Source organism: Phacochoerus africanus, chromosome 9 (genome assembly GCF_016906955.1).
Source record: "Phacochoerus africanus isolate WHEZ1 chromosome 9, ROS_Pafr_v1, whole genome shotgun sequence".
NCBI lineage: Eukaryota > Metazoa > Chordata > Mammalia > Artiodactyla > Suidae > Phacochoerus > Phacochoerus africanus.
The window spans coordinates 35,504,342-35,529,449 of NC_062552.1; the positions used below are offsets into that span (position 1 = coordinate 35,504,342).

The following is a 25,108-nucleotide window of genomic DNA, read 5'->3' on the forward strand; positions in this document are numbered from 1 at the left end:
TTAGGAATCTGGGTCAGACCTACCTGTGGTTCTCAGAGGATCTCCTAGGAAAACAAGGGGTGACTGTGGCTTGTTGTTGGGGAAGGACATCGGAGGAAAAGATCTTGTAAATAATCATCTGCGTGAACTCCCCTGGAGGTGGCCGTTTGGAAAAATCTGGCCCTACCCATCAGGGCTAAGAAGCCCCAGGCCAAACAACAAACCAGGTGGGAACATAGCCCCACCCCTCAGCAACCAGGCTGCCTAAAGACCCCCCCCCCCGCCCGCCCCAGGCACACAGCCACCTCTAATCTCACCCAGAGACTCAAATCAATAAAATTAGAAATGAAAAAGGAGAAATTACAGTAGAAATCAAAGAAATATAAAGGTTCATAAGAGACTACTACAAACAACTACATGCCAATAAAATGGATAACCTAGAAGAAATGGACAAATTCTTAGAGAAGTACAATCTTCTAAGACTAAACCAAGAAGAAATAGAAAAGTTAACAGACTAATCACAAGTACTGAAATTAACCTTGTGATTTAGGGAGTTCCTACTGTGGCTCAGCGGAAATGAATCTGACTAGCATCCATGAGGATGCAGCTTTGATCCCTGGCCTCGCTTGGTGTAGCCCACGGCATTGCTGTGAGTTGTGGTGTATGTCACAGATGTGGCTCTGACTTGGCCCTAAAAAGCAGAAACAAACAAACAAACAACAACAACAACAAAAACCCCTGTGATTTAAAAACTTCCAACAAACTAAAAAGTCCAGGACCAGATGTCTTCATAGGCAAATTCTATCAAAAATTTATGAAAGAGTTAACACCTGTCCTTCTGAAACTATTCCAAAGAATTGCAGAAGAAGGAACACTCCCAAATACATTCTATGAAGCCACCATCACCTTGATACTGAAACCAGACAAAGGTACCACAAAAAAAGAAAATCACAGGTCAGTATCACTGATGAACATAGAGGCAGAAATCCTCAACAAATGTTAGCAAACCAAATTTGGCAAAACATTAAATGAATCGATCACCATGATCGAGTAGGATTTATCCCAGGGATGCAAGGATTTTTCAATATCTGCACATCAATCAGTGTGATATGCCACATTAACAAACTGAAGAATAAAACCTCTCAATAGATGAAGAAAAAGCTTTTGGCAAAATCCAACACCCATTTCTAATAAAAACCCTCCAGAAAGTGGGCATAGAGGGAGCCTACCTCAACATAATAAAGGCCATATATGCCAAACTCACAGCTAACATCATTCTCGATAGTGAAAAGCTGAAAGAATTCCTGGTTACACCAGGAACAAGACAAGATATCTACTCTTGCCACTATTATTCAGCATAATTTTGGAAGTTCTAGCCATGGCAATCAGAGAAGAAAAAGTAGTAAAAAGAATCTAAATTGGAAAGGAAGAAATAAAACTATCCCTGTTTGAAGATGACATGATACTATACCTAGAAAATCCTAAAGATGCTACTAGAAAACTGTTAGAGCTCATCCATGAATTTGGCAATGTTTCAGGATACAAAATTAATACACAGACATCAATTGCATTTCTATATGCTAACAACAAAAGGTCCTAAAGAGAAATTAGGGAAACAATCCCGTTTACCATCACATCAAAAAAACAAAAACAAAAACAAAACCTATAAATAAACCTACCTAAAGAGACAAAAGATTTGTACTCTGAAAACTGTGAGACACTGATGAAAGAAATCAAAGATGACACAAAAAGATGGAAAGATATACCATGCTCTTGGATTGGGAGAATAAATATTGCCAAAATTACTATATTACCAAAGGCAGTCTATAAATTCAATACAATCGCTATCAAATTACCAATGGCATTTTTTACAGAACGAGAACAAAATATTTTAAAGTTTGTTCGAAAGCACAGAAGACCCAGAATAGCCAAAAAAAAAAAAAAAGCACATGAAAAGGTGTTCATCATCGTTAGTTATTAGTGACATGCAAATCAAAGCTACTATGAGGTACCACCTTACACCAGCCAGAATGGCCATCATCAGAAAGTCTACAAACAGTAAATGCTGGAGAGGGTATGAGAAAAGGGAACCCTCTTACATTATTGGTGAGAATGTAAATTGGTGTAACCACTATGGAAAACAGTATGGAGGTTCCTCAAAAAAACTAAAAATAGAATTACCATATGATCCACAGCAATCCCACTTCTGGGCATCTATTTGGAAAAAAATGACTAAATAATAAGACACCTCTTCCCCCAATGGACCAAAGATTAGACAGGGAAATGCAAATTATAATCATGATAGATATCACCACACACCTTTTGGAATGGCTTAAAAAAATTGACAATACCAGTTAGTTGTTGAAAAAGAACCTGGACCTGTGATACATTGCTGGTGGATTGTAAAAAGATACAGCCACTTTGTAAACTGTTTGATACTGCCTTAAAAAGTTGGAAATATCTTTACCATTTGGCTCAGCAATTTTATCCCTGAGGAATGAAATCTTATGTCCACATAAAGATGTCAGTGTTCATAGCTACATTATTCGTAATAATCCCAAATTGTTAGCAACCCAGATACCCAAAAGCTGGTTGAGAGGTAAACAAAAAGTGGTTTGTCTACACAGTGGAATACTTCTGTTCAGTAAAAGGAGAAGACCAAGACAGGCAACATTAGTTAATTAATTAAGCGAATACCTTGTACTTTTTTTTTGCTTTAATTTTGTCAAATTTAAAACAAAAGAGCAAAATGCATTGGAGGACACTGTGGTAAGTAAGTAATATCATTTGTAGATGCTACTCAGCTTCAGCTAACTGTGGTCATGCGGGAATACCAGATTAAACCATTTTAAAAGAGAAGTGGAAATCAAATTTTGCATGAAATCTCACGATTTTTAATTGTTAACACCTGCTTAAAAAAAAAAATAAGGGACTGTTTGCGATAAACAAAAGTATCGGTGTGATCTCTGCTTGATGGAGAATACTTGAGAATTTCAATCAAGGCAGTGTCCTGAGCAGGTTTTGGCAAGAAATGGTGATGGTTAATAGTGATCGTCTGATCTCTGTATACCAGCTGCTGAATTGAAGAGGCGCCTACTGTTGGCTCATTTAATCCACACAAGCATTTCCATGAAGATTAAATAACTGACTTAAGGTCATTTAGGGAATAAGTGTGGTGCCTCTCCTTTAACTACCAGGCTGTTCCGTAGGGTAGCAGTTTCAACTCTTTTGATCTTTCCTTGGAGGACGTTTTGCTTTGGGGGAGTGTTGCATCAGTATCTTTCTCTTGTCTCCTCTGAATAACCATTTCCCCACTTGAAAGAAATCTAGACCTCAAAACTGATGCTATGATTTAATAAGTGAAGCTAGTGCAGGAATAGCCCTGAATTACTTGGAGGAGGGGGTCTTTAAGAGAATAAAATTTGAAAAAAAATCTCTCTCAATATTAAAATGGATAGTGCTTAAAGTTGAATATGGGGGTTATCTGAAGAGTAACAATATCTGTTTTCAGAATCTTTTGAAGAAATTATTCCCGCACGGAAGCTGAAGAATTTTTATCCGGGTGTGGCAGAGCACAAGGACATTTCCAAGCTGGTCCTCCTCCTTTCTTCGTCTGTGAATTCCCTCAGAAAGGTGGCCCATGAGGCCCTGCAGGACTTTCAAAAGTACAAGAGTCTCTGGACAGAGGACCGAGACGTGAAAGTGAAGGTGCGTTTCCACTACTTGTGATGCAGTTAGGGTTTTAATTGTTTCTATCTAATTCATGTGGGAGGAGCAGGAAAATGTCAATGGTAGTGACAAGAATTTAAGAACTGAGGCTACGAATCTGTGAACACATCATGTCCTGTGTAATTCTCACATTGACACTGGGGCAATTGATAATAACGAGGCTCACGCAGATTTTATTGGATTCATTTAACCATTTGAGGGCCAATCATGTTCCATTCATGTCCAGAGACCAGGTATTCAAGAGTGTGTCACGCTGACATAGACTCAGCTGTAGTTGTGGTTAGAGACTCAAGGAAAGTTTAGAACTTTGAATAACCATTCGCCCAAATGTGAAATTCCCTCACATAGCCTCCTCTTCCAGTAGTAACAGCTCATCCCCTTTTGCACTGAGCCACTGGCCCAATAGCACATACACGTGGAAGGATATACAAGCAGATGCAGTTTTCTAATTTCACGGTTAGAAGTGTAAGATTTACGTTGTCAAAAACCTAACGAAAGCATTGATTCTTTCCTTGCCGCAGGAGTTTTTGGCTAACAACCCCTCTTTGACTGAAATTAGATCTGAAATTCTACACTATGCTACTTTTGAACAGGAGATTGATGAGTTGAAGCCTATTATAGTTGTAGGAGCACTTGAATTGCATACAGGTATTTTTAATTTTTTTGTTTTTTAAATTATAGTTGATTTACAAGGTTGTGTCAATTTCTGCTGTACAGCAAAGTGACCCAGTCATATATATATATATATATGCAGACATTCTTTTTTTTCATTTATTTTCCATCCTGTTCTCTCACAAGAGACTGGATGTAGTTCCCTATGCTATACAGTAGGACCCCATTGCTTATCCATTCTAAATGTAATCGTTTACATCTACTAACCCCAAACTCCCAGTCCATCCCACTCCCTCCCCCTCCCCCTCGGCAATGACAAGTCTGTTCTCCATGTTGCATACAGGTATTTTTAGAACATTATGTAAAGTATCTGTATTTTTATGTGAAATGTTACTTTATTTAGAAGGCAGTTATTAAGCTACCGTGGTACAATTCCATAAACATTAAATACTTCTGGACCACCAATATTGTTCATATGTGTGTTGTACATATTATATATTATGGTATATATATATATATAATATTATACCGGAGTGGCTTAACACACTTAATACACTGAGCAGTTCCTCAGTTGATATTCAAAAATCTAAAACACCACAGGAACTACAGGTTACTGTGAGGAGGGGGTTGTGCGTGTGTGATAAGAGTCAAAGCAGTTTGAGGTCTCCTGAGAAGAACAGGTGAGGTCAGAGTATCAAAAGATGATAAGACAGTCACTTAATGTCTAAAATCAAAAACTCGAGCTGACTCTGTTGCTCACTGCAGTGAGGGAGAGCGATGCTGGACAAGCACAGTGTTCCCAGCAGAGCAGATTGCTGGTCTCCTAGAGGCTGTCTGGGAAGCACGGCATCCAAGGATCGCGGGCATAAATAGGTGACCACCGTCTGTAGAAGGTTGCTTGCTCAGGTGAGACTGTTGTCCTTTGGTTGGCACTCTGAGGCAGGGCTTATTGAGTATGTCCATCCTGATTGGTTGACATTGAGAAGGGCAGGGCCAATGCTTGAAAAAGTGTGTGAACTGAAGTGAGTTGGTGTTATGGTTATGGCTCCTTATTACCATGGTTACAGAAGTACAATCAGTCTTATCCTAAATCTGTGAGATTTTATCCTCAGAAGATATTTGCATGACCTGTTTCACAACAGCTGTCCACCTTAAGTAGACATCCAGATCCATCCTTAAGGAGTCAGTGTAGAGGTGACTCTCACATTTGAACATCAAGATTCCATGACCTCTTTGATGTCCATCTCTTCTGTTGATGATGATGAAAGTGCCCACCTCATGAACTGCTTTACTTGAGACACTAGCAACCAGTTGATGTTCAGTAAATATTAAGTATTGTTATTATATCTATCCATAAGAAATTTAATTTGGAGAAGAAGCAAAAGTACTTAAGGGGGTTATTTAGCTAGAAATCAGAAACCGTATATCAGGGGCGAGAGTTATAAGAACTGTAGAGTTTTGGAAACTGTACTTCACCTACCTATTGTTATTGTTGTTATCACGTAAATTTCCACCTTGTCTCCTCATGGTGGTTAGAACCATGATTCTTAATTTTTTTTAAAAAAAACTGTAGCACAGTGGGAGAGTTGGCCTCTGATTTTAGAGAGAGAAAAGTGTAAAATGGAATGGGTGACTATAGTTATAAAGAAAGGGGAAGGTGGGCTGAATCTTTGGGGCCAGAGGAAAAGGGGAAAAGAAGCCCACGAGGCATGGACCTCATGCCTCGGTTGACAAGTTGCCTGTGTGTCTTTTCTGAGGCTGCAGTTTTCTCAGCTCCCTAGTCCTCTTAGTTTAACCATTGAAAGATGGGAGGGGAGGAATCATATTTCATGCTTGGCAGGGCTGGGGACGTAGAGTACTAGGAGAAGAGGAGTGGGTGAGGATTGATAAGGTAGAGTTGACTAGTTACTCTGTTGTTTTCAAAGAACAGAAAGCTCTTTAAACTACCTTCAGGGAAAAAAGGTGTATCTCAGAATCCAAGCTGCAATTGGGTGGCAGGAATGGGCCAGAACCAGTAGAGGAAACCAAGGGACAGTATAGGAAGCCAAGGACACCCTTTCTCTCTGCCTCTCTCATTTCTCCTTCCTTTTCTGCATGACCTTTTCTGCTTCCCAGGCCACGTGGCTCCCCCTCAAGTCTCATTCCAAACTCTTAGGAAAGGATTCTGCTTGGTCCATAAAAGGTCAGGATTGATGGGGACACTCAGCTAGCTCCGGGGAGGAGGTCAGGTTATACATATTGTCTAACCATGTGGGCAAGGAGGAAGTGGAACAACAGGAAAACTGGGCAGGTTTGGCAGACGAAAATTGTGTTACACCCCCCTGTGTGGGGTGACAAGGAAGACTGGGGGAGTGAGTGAGGGCTGTTAATGGGATGGTCAGAAACAGAACTGAGTTTACATTGGATAGTGCTAGAACTAATTTCCAAAATCTTCTTAGACTTTAGTGTCCTTCTCATGAATAGCTTAACATACTCCATGGGGACAGGAATTAAAGTCTTCAAAATCTAGTAACCTTACTTACGGCCCATTTAACTCACACCACATTTCTAGTGCTCATTGTAGCTAGTGGCTCTCAAATAGGATAGTGGAGTTATAGATGCTCAGATTACACATAAAGCGAATCGTTTCAGAATGTCAGTTGTGTTCTATTTTGACCTTTTCATGTCTTCGCCAGAGCCAATGAAACTGGCCTTATCAATCGAGGCTAAGGCATGGAAGATGCTGCTCTGTCGGTATTTGAATGAAGAATACAAAAAGAAAATGTCAGACATGATAGCATTTATCAACGAATACTTGAAAAAGTTATCTAGACCCATTCGTGACTTAGATGATGTCCGGTTTGCAATGGAAGCCTTGTCTTGTATCCGTGATAATGAAATTCAAATGGACATGACTCTGGGACCAATTGAAGTAAGAAATGATTGCGTTTTTCTTTTCTGATATGCTTTTTTTTTTTTAAATGGACACTAAAAAGTTGATTTTGTTAACATTTTTCTTCATCTGTTTTATGGCATAGTCTGCCTGTATTTCCTCTCTGATGTTGATGTCCTTGGAGGGATTCTGATAATCATCAACAGTGAACAGTATATGAAGGAATATTAATATATTAATAAGGCTGTGCTGGTCTAGACAGTGTTCCGTTTCCATGCTGTCACCTACCTTTTACAGAAGAGAATGATTGTATTCTTTCCCGTCAATCCTGACAAGTTAGGCAAGTTCCCCAAATATCTTGGGCTTTCCTTAGAAACCAGCTGTGGGTCTCAGGACCAGCTGTGGCATATAGTGGCATATACCACGGGCAGCTGGTGGAAGTGGTGAACTGTTGGAATTTAAATCAACAAGAGCCACTTTTAGGGAAGAGTACTGTTTTAGCTTCCTCTTGCTGCTCTAACAAATTACCATAAACCTAATGGCTTAAAACAACACAGATTTATTATTTTACAGTTCTAGAAGTCAGAAGTCTGAAAATGGGTCTTATGGGGGCTCAAATCAACATGTCAGTGGCGCTTTAGGGGAGAATCCTCTCCTTGCTTTGTCCAGCTTCTAGAGACTGCTTGGCTCATGGCTCCCTTCCAACGGTAGCATCACTCCTATCCCTGCTTCTGTCATCACGTCTGCTCTGACTCTGAATCTCCTGCTTCCCTCTTTCCCTTAAACACACCTTTGTGATTACCTAGTTCATCCAAAATACCCTACCTCATCTCAAATTCTTTAACTTAATCATACCTGCAAAATCTCTTTTGTCATGTACGGTAATATATTCCAGTAATGCGGTCCAGGTTCTGGAGACAAGGGTGTGGATAGCATCAGGGAGGCAGTTATTCTGTCTACCACAAGTATTTATGGTTAATACTTAGACTTTCTGGCTCATGGTGATAATAAAAAGCAATCTCTTGGAGTTCCCATCATGGCTCGGTGTGTTAAAAATCCGACTAGTATCCATGAGGATTTGAGTTCAATCCATGGCCTCGCTCAGTGGATTAAGCATCCAGTGTTGCTGTGAGCTGTGGTGTAGGTCACATATGTGGCTTGGATCCTGCGTTACTGTATTTGTTGGCAGCAGCTGGCAGCTGCAGCTCTAATTTGACCTGGGGACTTATATATGCTTCAGATGCAGCCCTTAAAAAACAATAGTCTCAATTCATTTTATTCCTATTTTAAAAATTCTCTGTGGACAGAGCACTCCCTCATTGCCTGTAATACCTGGAGATTGTCACTCCCGTCGCCTCCTTCTGGAACCCACTATTCATGACTGAGCACTGCTTTCTTTTTTTTTCTCTCTATTATTTTTTTTTATTACTCAATGAATTTATTACATTTGTAGTTGTACAGTGATCATCACAACTGAGCATTGCTTTCTTGAACCCATGGCATCTATACTCTTTGGCAATTAATGGATGTCCCACATTTACTGCTTCATTAAATCTTAGTTTTTGGGTATTTTGATTGCTGACCACTCACTTCTCGAAATTCAACAGACCATCGTATCCTTTTTTTCCCTGACTACTGAAACGCAGGTCTTCAGCATAAATTCTTTTGATGAGGCCAACGGCCAATTCATCACTTTTAAAAAAATTGGTAAAATTGGTATATAATGTTATACAAATTTCAGGCATATGACATTATAATTCATTATTTGTGTACCCTTAAAGCAGTCACCACCTCAAGTCTACTTCCCCTCCATCACCCCCTTCACCCATTTCACCCTCCTCACAGCCCCCTTTCTCTACGGTAACCGCCCATCTGTTCTCTGTATCTGTGAGTGTTGTTTTTTCCATTTTGTTTGTTCACTGATTTATCTTCTCCACAGTATCTCCCACCTCATCATTTCATTCCATTCCTCATTATAGCCAACCCGTATTTTAATAGAGCATGAGAAAACATTTTGCATGGTGTTGGCATATAATCAAGGAGAAGAGAGAGGCAGAAAATTAGTCTAGGGTTTTTGTGTTTTGTTTTGTTTTGTTTAGGATACTTTAGTATCTCAAAGTGATCTGCCCACTCTCCACCAGAATCACCTAATCACCTAGGTGCTTTTTAAATCCAGATTTCAGGGCCTGGGATCTAGAGTCAATTCTTGATGTCAGTGACTGGAGCTTTTCATATATGTTCAATTTTGGGAACCATTCTTCTAATCTTTTAAGACATAGGAGTGTGTTTCTAGGAGGCATCTAAATCATTTGGTGGTTACATTCCTTGTGATGTTTTTTTCACCCCACAGGAAGCTTATGCTATTTTAAACAGATTTGAAGTTGAGGTAACCAAAGAAGAGTCAGAAGCAGTTGATACCTTGAGGTATTCTTTCAACAAATTGCAGAGCAAAGCTGTAAGTACAAATTTAATTCTTTTTTTATTGTCACTTTCCCCAGAAAAAAAATACATTTCAAACTTTTTAAAAAAGCTTAACGTATACTAATAGCTGTATTGAGGTATAATCCACATACTATAACATTTACCATTTCAAAGTATACAATTCGGTGATTGTTATTCACACAGTGCACAGCAACCATCATCACTAATTTCAGAATATTTTTTGTCACCCCAAAAGAAACCCCATGCCCATTAGTAATCATTTCTCATTCTCCTCATCTCAGCCCCTTGGAAACCACTAGTCCACTTTTTTGTCTCCATGGGTTTGCTTTTTTTGGACATTTACTATAGATAGAATTGTATAACATGCAGTCTTTTGTGGTCAGCTTCTTTCACTTAGCATAATATTGTCAAGGTTTATCCATATTGAGATCTCATGTACCAGTACTTCATTTTCCTAGCGGCTAATGGTGTTAAGCATCTTTACACATACTAATTGGCTATTTGTAGATCTTCTTTGGAGAAAGGTGAATTTAAATCCTTTGCTTGTTTTTTTAAAATTGGGTTATTTTTCTCTTTATTTTTTTATTTTATTTATTTATTTTTGTCTTTTTGTCTTTTTAGGGCTGCACCCACAGCATATGGAGGTTCCCAGGCTAGGGGTTGAATAGGAGCTATAGCTGCCAGTCTACACCACAGCCACAGCAACGCCAGATCTGAGCTGTGTCTGCGATCTACACCATAGCTCACGGCAATGCCAGATCCTTAACCCACTAAGCAAGGCCAGGGATCGAACCTGCAACCTCATGGTTCCTAGTTGGATTCATTTCCACTGTGCCACGAGGGGAGCTCCTGTCTCTTTATTTTTTAATTTTAACTTTAATTTGTTTTTAATAGCCGCACCTGTGGCATATGGAAGTTCCCAGGCTAGGGGTCAAATTGGAGGTACAGCTACTGGCCTATGCCACAGCCACAGAAACGCCAGATCCAAGCCACGTCTGCAACCTATGCCACAGCTTGTGGCAGCACCAGATACTTAACCCACTGAGTGAGGTGCAGGATCGAACCTGCATCCTCATAGACACTACGTTGGGTTCTTAACCTGGTGAGCCACAGTGGGAACTCTTGTGTCTTTATTTTTGATTTGTATAAGTTCTTTATAGATTCTGACGTAAGTCCCTTATCAAAGGATTAGCAAATATTTTCTCTCATTCTGTGAGTTTTTTCACTTTCTTGATGGTGTCTTTTGAAATAACAGAAGTTTTTAATTTTGATCAAGTCCAATTTGTCTTTTTTTCCCCCTTGTTTGTGTTTTGGTATTGTATCTAGGAAACTATCACCTAATCCAGGATCATGAAAGTTTACTACTATGTTTTCTTATGAGAGTGTTATAATATTACCCTTACATGTGGGTCTTTGATAAAGTTTGAGTTACTTTTTGTATATGGTGTGAATGAGGGGTCCAGCATCATGTAAAAGCATGTAGATATCCAGTTGGCTCAGTGCCATTTGTTGAAAAGACTCTCTATTCAACAATGAATTGTCTTGGCACTCTATTGAAAATCAATTAATCATAAGTGTGAGGGTTTTTTTTTTTTTGGACTCCCAATTCTATTCTGTTGATCCATATATCTACCCCTATGCTAGTCTTGATTACTGTAGCTTTGTACTAAGTTTAAAGAAATTGTGGTAAAATACATATAACCTAAAATTTACATCTTAATAATTTTTAAGTGTAGAGTTCAGTAGTGGTAAGTGTATTCATATTGCTGTGCAACCAGTCTCCAGAACACTTTCATCCTGCAAAACTGAAACTCTATACCCGTTAAACAACAACTCCCCATTTCTCCTTTTCCCCAGCCCCTGGAAACTACCATGCTACTTTATCTCTGTGAATTTGACTACTTCGGGTACCTCACATTAGTAGAATCGTACAACATTTGTCTTTTTGTGACTAGCTTACTTCAGTTAGCATAATATCCTCAAAGTTCATCCATGCTGTAGCATGCATCAGAATGTCCTTCCTTTTTAAATGAATAATATTCCATTCATCCATCAGTGGACACTTGGGTTGCTTCCATGTTTTAGTTGCTGAGAATAATGCTGCCATGAACATGGGTGTATAAATATCTCTTTGAGACCCTACTTTTAGTTCTTTTGGATACACACCCAGGAATAGAATTGCTGGATCATATAGTCATTCTATTTAGAAAATGTTAGGACTGTCATACTGTTTTCCATTGCAGCTGCACCACTTTACACTTCTACCAAAACAGTGCACAAGGATTCCAAAATCTCCACATTTTCACTAACACTCATTATCTTCTGTGTCCTTGATAGTAGGCATCTAAATGGGTGAAGTGGCATTTCACGTAATGGGTGAGGTGGTTTTGGTTTGCAGTTCCCTAATGAAAAATGATATTCAGTACTTTTCATATGCATGTTGGCCATTTGCTTATAGTCTTTGGGAAAAGGTTTATATAAGTCCCTTGCGTGTTTTTAAGTTGGGTTTTTTGGTTTTTGTTGCTGAGTTGTAGGAGTTCTTTATATATGCTGGATATTAACTTCTTATGAGATATATGATTTGCAAATATTTTCTCCCATTCTGAAGGGTGCCTGCCTGTTCCTGTTGTTGATTGTGTCTTTCTAACCCTTTTTATTTCTCTAAAGTAGGTGGTGAGGTCTCTCCTTTCCTAATTTTAGTAATTTGAGTCCTCTTCTCCTTTATTCTTGGTTAGACTAGGTAAAGTTTTATCAATGCCATTGATTTTTGCGAAGAAGAAACTTTTAGTTTGTTGATTTCCTCTATTGTTTTCCTATTCTCTATATCATTTGTTTGTGTCAGTTTATTGTTATTTTCTTCCGTCTGCCTGCTTTGGGTCTAGTTTGTTCTTTGTCTGGTTTATTAAGGTGGATGGTTAGGTTACTGATTTGAGATCTTTTTTCTTTTCTCTCCCTCCCTCCCGTCCTTCTTCCTTCCCCTCCTCCTTCCCTCCCTCTCTTCCTTCCTTCCTCTTTTTCTTTTTCAGCTACACCCATGGCATGTGGAAGTTCCCAGGTTAGGGATCAAATCCAAGCTATAGCTGTGACCTACACCACAGGTGTAGGATCTTTAACCCACTGTGCCAGGCTGGGGATTGAACCAGTGCTGCCAAAGAGACAACCCAGATCATTAACCCACTATGCCACAGTGGTAACTCCATTTTTTCTTCTAATATAGGCATTTATAGATATAAATTCCTCTCTAAGCATTTTTTTTTGTCCTTTTAGGGCCACACTCTCAGCATATAGAGGTTCCCAGGCTAGAGGTCCAATCGGAGCTATAGTCACTGGCCTACGCCACAGCCACAGCAACACGGGATCCAAGCCATGTCTGTGACCTACACCACAGCTCATGGCAACGCTGGATCCGTAACCCACTGAGTGAGGCCACGGATCAAACCCGAGTCCTCATGAATGCTTGTTAACCACTGAGCCACGATGGGAACTCTCTCTCTAAGCATTTTTGATGTCGGTAAATATTTTGACATTAAAAATGAACTCCAGGGAAGGGTGTAGATTCTTTTATTATACTGAAACTTTAATTGGATATGAATTAATGTTGGCTTAAAATTTTCTGCTTATGGTAAGATTTGTCAGTGAGAGTGAAACAAAGCACAATAGCAAGGACACAGAGCTGAAACCGGGTCATGACAGGTGATTCCAGCTCTGCCACCAGCTGATTGTGTGATCTTATGCAAGTTAATAACCTTTATTTCTCAACTTCATGTGGTCATTTAGGAATATTTTAGGAATTTTAGAAAATGTGGTTATGATGATCATCTGAAGTAATGTACATAAGATATTTTAAGACATTTTTATTTAAATTCATATTCAATATTGACCAGAAAACTTATTTTGAAAGGTACTAGCTGGTTAATCCAGCAAGTGAATCTTAGGTAGAAGGTGGGGAGCCCTCTGTTGATTTAGTGAAGCCCAATTTTCTGTTATTGTTCAGTGGAAAATGTTCACTTGGCTTATTTACCTATCTCTTTAACTGTTAGTAGTAAATCCACTGACCCATTCTTTGCTATAGTTACTTTAAGAACTATGGGAGTTCCGGCTGTGGTAACGAACCTGACTAGTATCCATGAGGACGTGGGCTCGATCCCTCAGTGGCTTGATCCTTAAGTATCCGGTGTTGCTGTGAGCTGTGGTGTAGGTCACAGATGTGGCTTGGATCCTGCCTTGCTGTGGCTGTGGTGTAGGCCAGCAGCTGCAGCTCTGATTCGACCCCTAGCCTGGGAACTTCCATATGCCACTGAAAAATAAAAAATGAAGTAATGTATGTTCCAACCCAGAGAGATGCTGTTGTTGAGAGCAGTTCAAAGTGGGAGCCCTAGAACCACACTGCCAGGTGTTAAATCTTTGATCTTATCTCATCCTGGTGCTGAGACCTCGAGGAAATTACTTTGTCTCTCTGTGCCTCAGTTTTCTCACTTGCAAAATGGGTATAATATTAGTATTTACCACGTGGGCGGGAGGGGGGGCTTGTGAGGATAAAAGGAGTTAACATATGGAAAGAGCCTGGCAGGTGGTAAGCATGAACTAAATGCTAGGTCTTTTGACTGAAGGTTTAAGCAGAAGCTTTGAGGACCACTGTGGAGGATATTTGCTGATTTTTTGGATACCTTGAGTAATCCCATTTTCTTATGGGAAACTGGTCCAGTTACTGCAACCACATGAACCTTCAAGAGACTGCCAATCCCAGACCATGGCCTGGTCCTAGAGACTGGGCCCCTAGTTGTAACTGTTACCCTGGCCTTAGCAGTGGGCTGTGCTGGTCAGCCAGAACACTCTCTTTATGGCAGTTAAATAGTGCTGCCTCCTAGGTCAGACTTGAGTCTCCTGTTGTTATAATCAGACTGCTTATTTCTGCGGTTTGTTTTTGCTCGTTTGTTTGTTTTTACAAATAACATTGCAGAGACTTCCTTACTCATATAGGAGCTAGGTGAGATAATCTGGTTGGAATAGAATTGTAGTTTTCATTTAAATACATTACTTCTTGAATATTATTTTTTATATTCTAGGTCTCTGTACAAGATGAACTAGTTCTAGTGCAGCCAAAGTTTAAAAGTAGTCTGCTCGAGTCCGTGGAAGTTTTTCGTGAGGATGTAATGAACTTTGCCGAAGCATATGAGACGGTAATTTAAGTGTTTGCATGCTGTGTGTTGAGATGTCCAGCAGTATGTTTATATGAGATGAAGGTGATGAACCTGAGAAATACACTGGGAGTTGTACACTGTGTGTACGAAGCTATCTTTGCATGTTTGATGCTATCCAAAAGGGGGGATAGGTAGACTTTTAAGCATGTTTCATAGAGGAAGAAACATTTAACAGCTAAAAGGAGCAACATCTTTGGAGCTTGTGGAAGGAAAAAAAGGTGTGGGTTTGTTCTTTACAGGGCCGGAATACTCATAATTGAAAATGTAATACACTTGCTGGAAGGCTGTAAAACTCTAAATGTCCTAATAGCAGGGTATTATGCAACTGATTTTTTTTTTCACTAACTCTTAGAAAACCAAAAGAGTCACTGAAAATAAGTAATAAATATCATCCTTGGTCAGCGCCACAGACTATTCCACCTGGTGTGATAACGGATAATGAATGGTTAATCCCTCTGAAGTTAAACTCAGAAGTGGGATTTAGTCCTCTAACACATTCTGCTTTGTTTTAGTGGTCACAATAGATCTGGAATCATCAGATAATTTAAACCCTTGGCACTCCTTTTATAACACTTTTTTTTTCTTTTTCTTTTTTTTTTTTATGGCCTCACCCACAGCATATGGAAGTTCCCGTTCCAGGGACTGACTCCAAGCCACAGCTGTGGCCTATGCCCCAGCTCTGGCAATGCTGGATCCTCTCACCCATGGCATCAGGCCAGGGATCAAACCTGAGCCTCTGCATGACCTGAGCCACTGAAGTTGGATTCCCTAACCCACCGTGCCACAGAGGGAGCTCCTTATAATACTTTTTAAACTTAATCTTGAAGGTTAGATTTTATTGCTGCATTATTCTATTATCCTGGCAATCTAGTCTATTATTTAGCATAGCTATAATATTCATGATTGCACAGACCATCTATGGTCTTTTTTGCAACTGTTTTTTGGCTCATGGTCACAAGAGAGCACATTTTACTTCTTCCAAGTATTCAACTTACGTGTGTCTGGTTTCCATATTGGGCTGAACCGTTAGTGAAATGAGATGGTTGTCAGCACACTGAATCAGTTATTCTGATGCACACCCGCAGCATCATAAGTTATCATCATAAAGGAACTGAAACAGAGCTCTTGCATTAGGAACTTCATATAAAATGTAATTTAATCATGTTTTTTTATTAGCTATGTCAAGGTCCTTTCAAAATGAAGAGTGATGCAAATGTACTAAAATTTATTGTGAGAATAGTTACACAACTCTGTGGATATAATAAAAACCATTGAATTATAAGTTTCAAATGAGTGGGCTGTGTAAATGAATTATATCTCAGTAAAACTGTTACAAAAAAATAAACAAAAGCTTCATGTACAGGAGAAAATTAGACCATTTAAATTAAAAATTGGAGTTCCCGTCGTGGCGCAGTGGTTAACGAATCCGACTAGGAACCACGAGGTTGCGGGTTCGGTCCCTGCCCTTGCTCAGTGGGTTAACGATCCGGCGTTGCCGTGAGCTGTGGTGTAGGTCGCAGACGCAGCTCAGATCCCGCGTTACTGTGGCTCTGGCGTAGGCTGGAGACTATAGCTCTGATTCGATCCCTAGCCTGGGAACCTCCAAATGCCGCAGAAGCGGCCCTAGAAAAGGCAAAAAGACAAAAAAAAAATCAGATTAAATTAAAAATCGTGTTTATTTGTGTAAAAGGAAATAATAGGTAAACCTAATAAACTGATAAATACATATGATTAATAATTAAAATGGAGATGATATTGTTCATTACAGGAAGGACCTATGGTTCCAAATATACCACCCCAAGAAGCTAGCAACAGGCTCCAGATATTTCAGGTAGAACTACTTTTTTTGTGGTCATGTCGACAACGTGTTGTTATTGTTTACAGTGACTTTAGAGGGAAATTTATGCATTTTACCTGACAGTGGAAAAGTTAGTATTTCAGGTGCCTAGACTTGAATTGTATTTGAATCCACGATGTAGTGCAGTTGATTCCTTCTCTTCTATCCCGCATGCTCTTCTGCATAGAGTAGCCCTCTGTGCTTTTAGGGAACAAGACTTTGATTTTGAACTTGAGTGTGTACCTTATTTCAGTTTCAAGTGTCTCATTTGTATGAGTGATAAAAAATTCATAGAATAATAAAATGTATCAAAATAGGATTTTGAATATTGACAGTTTCCCTGTCTTTCCTCTGTATCCATTATTTTTCCTCCCTCTCTATCCAACACTTTAAACCTCCCTGGTCCTATGTCCAACTTCAGGTTACAGTTCTCACTGGACCAGGCCAGCCATTCATCATCTTTTTCTACACTCAGATCATTGAGCACATCTAGAGAAAAATCACACACCCACTTGGATTAATATTTTGCAAATTCATGGATTTTTATGTCAGCTCGCCCCTTGGGAGCATCAGGGAATTTTGTTATTTGTTCTCATTCTCTATCCTGTTTTCTTTTCTTTTCTTTTTTAAAATTTATTGGAGGGAGTTCCCTTCATGGCTCAGTGGTTAACGAATCCGACTAGGAACCATGAGGTTGCGGGTTCGATCCCTGGCCTTGCTCAGTGGGTTAAAGATCCGGCGTTGCCGTGAGCTGTGGTGTAGGTTGCAGACATGGCTCAGATTCTGAGTTGCTGTGGCTCTGGTGTAGGCCAGCGGCTACAGCTCCGATTCGACCCCTAGCCTGGGAACCTCCATATGCCACGGGAGTGGCCCTAAAAATGGCAAAAAGACAAAAAAATAATAATAACAATAAAATAAAATAAAATTTATTGGAGTATCGTTGATTCACAATGTTGTATTTGCTTCAGGTTTACAGCAAAGTGAATCAGTTATACATACACATCTATCCATCCTTTTTTCCCATGTAGGTTATTACAGAGCATTGAGTAGACCTCCCTGTGCTGTACAGTAGGTCCTTGTTAGTTACCTTTTTTATGTATAGTAGTGTGTATGTGTTCATCCCATCCTCCCATCTATCCTGTTTTCTCCAGTGGCTGTACTATATATTTGTATTGTCTTTATGCGCCCTATCCCACTTGCATTCTTGGATGTTTAAAAAATATTTATCAGATGCTTACTGGGTATCTTGGTTGATAGGAAGATGATTTAAGAAATGGTTCTAACATCCAAGCTGCTAAAATCTGGTAGGGAGACCGCTAGATAGATAGCAGAACCATGTGGTGAGCACTGTGACCTAGTTAAGAGAACTTGTGATGTGGAAACAGATATAAGGCACTCCCAAGCCAAGTGGGGGCTGGTGAGGCAGACAGAGAAGACTTCCTGGAAGAGGCAGGACCCACACAGCTTCTTGAGGGACTAATTAGTGTGAGCTAGATGAGGAAGGGGGAAAACAAGGTAGGCAGAATTTGTGGCTCATACAAAGACCAGGCAGTGAGGAGGTAAACAGGGAGTTTAGGGCGGGCGCTGAGGGCAAAGGGGAGAGGATGAGGGATGGGGCAGCACAGTGGGCGGAGGTCACGAATGGAAGGGCCCTGTGGGCTACAGTAAGGAGCTTGTGGGTGGAGGGCTCTGAGCCAGGAATGATAGGATCAGATTTAAATTTTTAAAACGGTTGTGTTTTTCAAATATTTCTCTGGCATTAGTGCAGAAAATGGTTTAGAGGGAGGGTGGCCCGACTGATGACAGTTTCCGTCACATAAGCAAGATGCTATAAAGATTCAGACAAAGCAAATGCACTTGGAATGAAGAAAACTGGATGCCTCATGAGTTTGCTGAAGAAACTGACTTGATAAGGCTTGGAGCTTGAACTGAGGGGAAAAGATCAAGGCTTCCAGCTTGCGCAGAAGTACAAGTGAGAGGAGGAGGAGTGTGGGGGTTCATTTAAACAGATGATCCTGTCTCCAAATTTGCAGGGAAAATTTCAGAGAGATGTGCCCCCTCCTTCTTGTCCTGGGGCCTCTTTACTCTCTGTCTTGTCTCTTCTTAGGTCAACCCTTTTCTCTCCTTTGCTTTTAACCTTTTTCTCCCTGCTAAATCTTCCCAATTAGCATTTAAAAAACTATTTGTCTTTCCTTCTTAAAATAACAGTAATAACACCTCTCTGTTCTGCACACCTCCCCCCCCCCCGCCCCCCAGACCTCCCTTGTCTCTTTGCTTTACCCAGTCTGTTTCCCTGCATTTGTACTCAGGCAGCTTCCATGGTCATCCCGCCAGGACATACAGAGCTGCCTTCCAAAAACCAGCATTTTCTTCTTTACGGGGAATACCAAAGTTCTGCAGCTAATCTAGTCATAGGAAGGCTTTCTGTAGTTTTTGCCACAGTACTAGGCAGGTGTTTCGCAATACCCTTTACCTATGTCGGAGGTTACTTCATATTTTTTTCCTCCCAAAGCAGATGGAGGAGTTGAGTCAGTAATTTGTTCTCGTTGCTTTATGTACATGTTTTGTTCAGGCTGGTTCCAAGCACAGTCTTACCAAAAAGGTTCAGTCAGGTTGGATGGAATCTGTTATATCACAGGTTCTCCTGAGATGGGTAGGGGTGGTTCCTGTTTGCCGGAATCTAGCTGGGTATATGGATGAGGGTCATAGTTACAGACCTAACTCTCAAAAGCAGGTGCTCCCCTTGCCCCTCTCACCCCCCAAAATGAGCAGATCTAGATCTGGGGAAGAAGGAGGAGCCTCATCTCACACTGGGTCTCAGGTCCCGGTGGTGTTTTCTGATGCAAGTTACTCTGATTTGGGGCGTTTCCAGGTACTTGGCTGGCATGAAGCGTGTCACAGCAATGTCTGCTGTGAAGTTAAATGAAGTTTTTGTTTTCCCTTTCCTAGTGTCGCACAGTCCTATTATTGAGTAACCACTATACTAATCCAAGGAATATAAAAAGTACAAAGTGGGGAGTTTCTGTTTTGACTCAGGGGTAAAGGACCTGACTAGTATCCTTGAGGATGCATGTTCAATCCCTGGCCTTGCTCAGTGGGTTAAGGAGCCAGTGTTGCTGTGAACTGTGGTGTAGGTCACAGACACAGCTGGGATCCCGCGTTGCTGTGGCTGTGGCGTAGGCCAGCGGCTACAGCTCCGACTCCACCCCTAACCTGGGAATTTCCATAGGCTGCAGATGTGGCCCTAAATAGACAAAAAAAAAAAAAAAAAAAAAAAAGCAAAATGGCTCTTCCCTTCTAGGAACTAGGAGTTCACTGGAGTTCCTCCTGGGTCTTGACACTTTCCTGTTTGGGCTCCTGTAAAATGGGCTAATGTACCTGTCAGATCTGTGTCGTTGGTGGGGCACTGTGAGGTCTGATGCCAGACACTTTTGCAGGACTGGGAATTTAGGATCCTTGTTGACATGTTATACAATTTATGTAGCACACACATACCTTGTCATGAGTGAATTATTTCTATTTCCCTTGGTGCCTTAAACACTGTTAATACTTAGCATTCTAAGTATAAGATATTCAAATTCCATTTCAAAAGATCTATGCATTAATTTTGCTGATTTAAACCGGTTAGAATGATTTCAAATGGTGTTAAAATGGAATCCTTTATAGAACCTTTATTGCTTGTAGAGAAAACAAAATTGAGTGAATTATACCAATGCTTCACTCTTTGGAACCGTATAGGAGAGATGACCAGTCTAAAATAGTGAAAAAGTCCGAATTATAGAATTTTTTAAATGCAGTTTCACCTCTTTCAGATGTATTTATAGGAGCATGAACTACATGTCTGGGGACCACTTAATTTACTAAGGCAATAATTTTATATAAAATGGATAATTTCAGAATGTTTGAAAGAAAATTTTCCTGAGAGTTTAACTTTTCCTCTGATAGCTTGGTATCAGCAAAAAGTTGTTTCACAAATCCTTATTTCATAGGTGTTACTAAATAAACCTTCGTGTAGCATTTATTCTTATTATAGTAAATTCTTCTTTAATAGGTCTGAATTAATTGTATCTTACTATAATTTAAAAACCTTTTTATAGGCCAATTTTGATGATCTGTGGAGGAAATTTGTTACGTATTCATCTGGTGAACAACTTTTTGGGTTGCCCGTGACTGACTATGAGGTTTTACACAAAACCAGGTAAGTTTAGAAACTGGTCAAGTGTTATATGCAAATAATTGATACTGTCCATTAGACGAATCATGTTACCATTAAATCTTTTATCATTCAGAGAAGAATCTGGCCTGGAAAACTCCTAAATAGTCTCGTCCTTCCTGGCTATTTCTGACCCATTGAATACAGTTTTCATACACAAAAGAAACGTTCTAGGTGAATAGAAAATACACTGCAAAAATTCTGGGTGTTCATGTCTATATTTAGCCTGTGCTTAGTTTTTTTTTTTTTTTCACAATTTTTGAATGATGTCAATAATTGTGTAGAAGCATGCAATTTTGGGTAACTTTTGTTTGTTTAGAGGACTAGCCATCTTTGGCCCTTGCTTTCTTCTTACTGCATTAATGCTAAGTGCTTTTCCCTATTGGGCAGACAGAATTGGTTGAGATGGAAGGCCAAGGAACTTAATCGATTTTAAACAGTAGCAATTGGTTTTTTTTTTTTTTCTCCCTTTCTCGGCTACACCTGTGGCCTATGGATGTTCTTGGACTTGGGATCGAATCTAAGTCGCATTTGCAATCTAAATATCTGTGACAGCTGCAGCAACGTGAGATCCTTAATCCACTGTTCTGGAGCCTGGGGATGGAACCAGCAATCCCACAGAGACAAGCCAGATCATTAACCCACCTACCACAGTGGGAACTCCAGAAACAACTGATTTTAAACTGTGGACCTAGGATTTAAAGAAGCATATTTTAATAGAATTTTAAATATAACTCTCCCTAAAAGCAGAATTAGGCGAGATCGGGCATGTTCAGGGCGGTATGGCCATAGACTCAAAGGCAAATCTAAAACAGTGGCATTAGCTTATTAGGATCTTGGTTTAAACTTTATGTTGACTTGTTTCAAAGTCCCAGCATGAAAATGTTTTGGCAAAACAGACATGAAATTGTCTGAAGCTAAATGAATTCTTCCGCCATGTAGGGTAGACAGTTTGTATTCTTTTGCTAAAAACAATCATTTGCTGAGCATAAGGCAGTGCCCAGCTGTGTTAGAGTTGCAGATGTCTGGTCCTTTTCCCTGACTTATTGAATCAGGATGTCTGGGACTGGGTCCTAGCAAATCTGCATTTTTATAAACTCTCTGGTTAGTTCTTTTGCATCCTTGGTCTGAGGATCAGTGTTTTTTCACCCTCAGTTTTCTAGGAAAACTAATGATCCTCATCTACCATCTGGACCAATGGACCCTTTTAAGTGTTTATGTTTTTAAGTAATTGTGAATGATTTTCAGAAGGAAGAATAAAGGAATGGTGAAAAGCAAGTTTTATTACAAAATATAATAAGAATTTAAGCAGTGAAGACCCAAATTTTTATTCTAGAATGGCCTGGGTTGAAATATACATGAGATAGAGACCAACTTTTGCTTTTATTTATTTATTTATTTATATTTTTTTAGGGCCACATGAGTGACACATGGAAGTTCCGAGGCTAGGGATCGAATCGGAGATGCAGCTGCCAGATACCACGGCCACAGCAACTCGGGATCTGAACCTCATCTTTGACCTACACCACAGCTCATGGATCCTTAACCTAGTGAGCAGGGCCAGGGATTGTACCCGAATCTGCATGGATACTAGTCAGTTTCATTACTGCTGAGCCGCAGTGAGAACTCCCAAGACCAACTTTTGAATATAGCTCATTCGCTGATATGCATGAACCTGGAGCATACCCATCCCGTAAACACTGACTCCAGGTTTCAACTCCATCTCCAGTAATGTCTAGCTTATCATTACTTACGTTTTTTTCTTGCACTCACATCATTAAAACTCAGAATGTTGAAAACTTGGACACATAGTTTTGTTGAAGAGGGGATCACCAACCTGCTTTGCAATATAAATACAAAAATCTTTACTTTTAAATTTGAATGATGAGTTCAATTAACTTTTTTCCCCTCATTTTAGCATTATCTATTTCCTTTGAATATATGTCTGTCTTCAACCCTTGTCCTGTTGTGGAATGTATCAAATAAAATTTACACAAACATCATAAATAATGAAAGAACACTGTCACCTTTTTACAAAGTGGGATGTTCTAGGCTCTTGCTGCAAAATATTGCACGATGAAGCCCTTGCCTCTTTTGACATATATTTTTCACTCATATATTAGTGAGTTAAAAGTCCATATAAGTTATCCTCATCTAAAGACTCAAAAGTCAGAGATTTCACTTACACACTCAGTTTCACTATCAGAATTAGAATCTAGAGTGCTGCTTTCTGTTTCTATTCTGTTTAAAACTTGGGAGGCATCTTCCTCTTCAATTTTCTTTTTTTGCTGTTTTAAATAGAAAATGAAAAGTACTGAAATCGTAATGATATTAAGTGAAAGCTAAACAGAAGTCAAAAGACCACAAAAATGATGTCTCCAGAGTTCCTTCTTTATATTTTCTTGAAAGATGATACAGCATCTTGGCCACTCAATAAGAAATTTAAAAGATTATGCCACAGTAATTATTTTTTCACTATTGCATCATCCTTATAGGAGATTTCATCATTATTTTTTTCTCATTATTTTAGTCATTTTTTAGCATAATTGGGAATGTTCAGTGATTAATAATGAAATAATTTTTAGAATTATGAATTAGAAAAAGGAAACACGAATTAGAAAAAAAGATAACTAAGATTCCAGAATGTACCTTAGATTTATAAAAGGGTCCAGTGCCCCCTTGTGATGATTGCAAGTGTAAAAAAATTAATGAACAGAAACAGAGTTGGGAGACCAGAAGGGGGGAGCTGTCATGCTCTGCAACCTTAGCAGAGCCTAACAGGAAGAAAGACTCCTCTTCTTTCCTGGCAACGAGTCAGCCAATGAAAAGCCATGGCCTTTGTGTTTACTGTAACCCTCCCAACTTCCTATTCCCCTCTATAAAAGAGTTCTCCTTCCCTGGCCATTCTGGGACTTGTACATGGCTCACCATGGTCACAGACCCCTAGCTGCAATTTTCTGCCAATCCCGAATAACGCCCCCCCTTTTTTTTCCGGATAAATAACTGGAAGTCTATTTGTTTTAGGTCAACGCAAGATAGAATGAGCTTTACTCTGTCAAAAACATAAGCATATTTTATCCTTGATCTCTGCTTATTTATAATAAATAATAAAAGTTGTGACTCTCAATCCTTAGAAATAATTAGAGCTACTCAAGAAATTAACTCAAAGATAAAAATTGGATTCAGTGGACCCTCATGGTATGTGAAGGGCTGAAGAATTCTAGAGAGAATCCACCAACTCTGTTGAGTGGTTTATTTTTTGGTGTTTTGCATAATAAAGTTTTCCTTTACTTGGCCCTGAAATCCCACCTTTTATTCTTGTTTCAGATATAACTCCATTTGGGCACTTAAAGCTTTTGGTAGGAAAGTGGCGTTTAAAGTCAGATTTAAAGGCAGACATAATCATAAAAATCCAGCAAGACAGAATTCCTACCCTGGCACAATGGGTTAAGAATACGACTGCAGTGGCTGTGGTAGCTGCGGAGGTGCAGATTCTATCCCTGGCCCATCACAGCGTGTTAAAGGATCCAGTGTTGCTGCAGATGTAGTGTAGGTCACAGCTGTGTTTCACATTCAGTCCCTCCCCTGGGAACTTCCATATGCAGAAGGTGCAGCCATAAAATTTTTTTAAAAATCCAGCTTGCATTTGAAAGAAAAAAATCAAATAAAACCTTAGCCTTGGCTTTGATCTTGTTATTAAGTTTGGTCACATTGTTTGCAGTGATTGGTATGGTAATAATAATCAAACCATTTGTTAATGACATGTCATGGTATAACTTGTAATATTTGAGACCTATAAACTTGACCTAGTAGATGAAGCTTTAATAAACTCTTTGTTTGGAAACCTCCAGGGTTCTATGCATGTTGTGGTGTCTAAGACATTATACACATAATGTATGAAATATTTGATTGAATTAATTCTGCCTATTCAGTAATGGAATTTATTTTTTAAATGTATATTATATAATGACTTAATTACTTGGTTTCCCAGAAAGGAACTCAACTTGCTGCAGAAGCTGTATGGACTGTATGATACAGTAATGGGCAATATTAGTGGTTATTATGAAATACTTTGGGGAGATGTAGACATTGAAAAAATTAATGCAGAACTTCAGGAATTTCAGAACAGGTGGGTTTCAATTGAATTAAATTTACCTTTTTATAGTGCCTGTCTTCTTAAGAGCCTTTAGATATTTCACAAATGAATTTATCTCATGATATGT

At 39.5% G+C, this 25,108-nt stretch overlaps 1 protein-coding gene across 1 annotated transcript in view; it reads left to right on the top strand.

Annotated features, from left to right (window-relative positions):
- DNAH8 (dynein axonemal heavy chain 8) overlaps window positions 1–25,108 on the top strand; it is a 269,859-nt gene that overhangs the window by 65,929 nt on the left and 178,822 nt on the right. Inside the window, 8 exon segments of the mRNA XM_047797103.1 lie at window positions 3,491–3,687; window positions 4,230–4,356; window positions 6,996–7,231; window positions 9,543–9,647; window positions 14,701–14,814; window positions 16,604–16,666; window positions 20,770–20,870; window positions 24,877–25,014. Coding sequence (XP_047653059.1) covers window positions 3,491–3,687; window positions 4,230–4,356; window positions 6,996–7,231; window positions 9,543–9,647; window positions 14,701–14,814; window positions 16,604–16,666; window positions 20,770–20,870; window positions 24,877–25,014 — 1,081 coding nt within the window.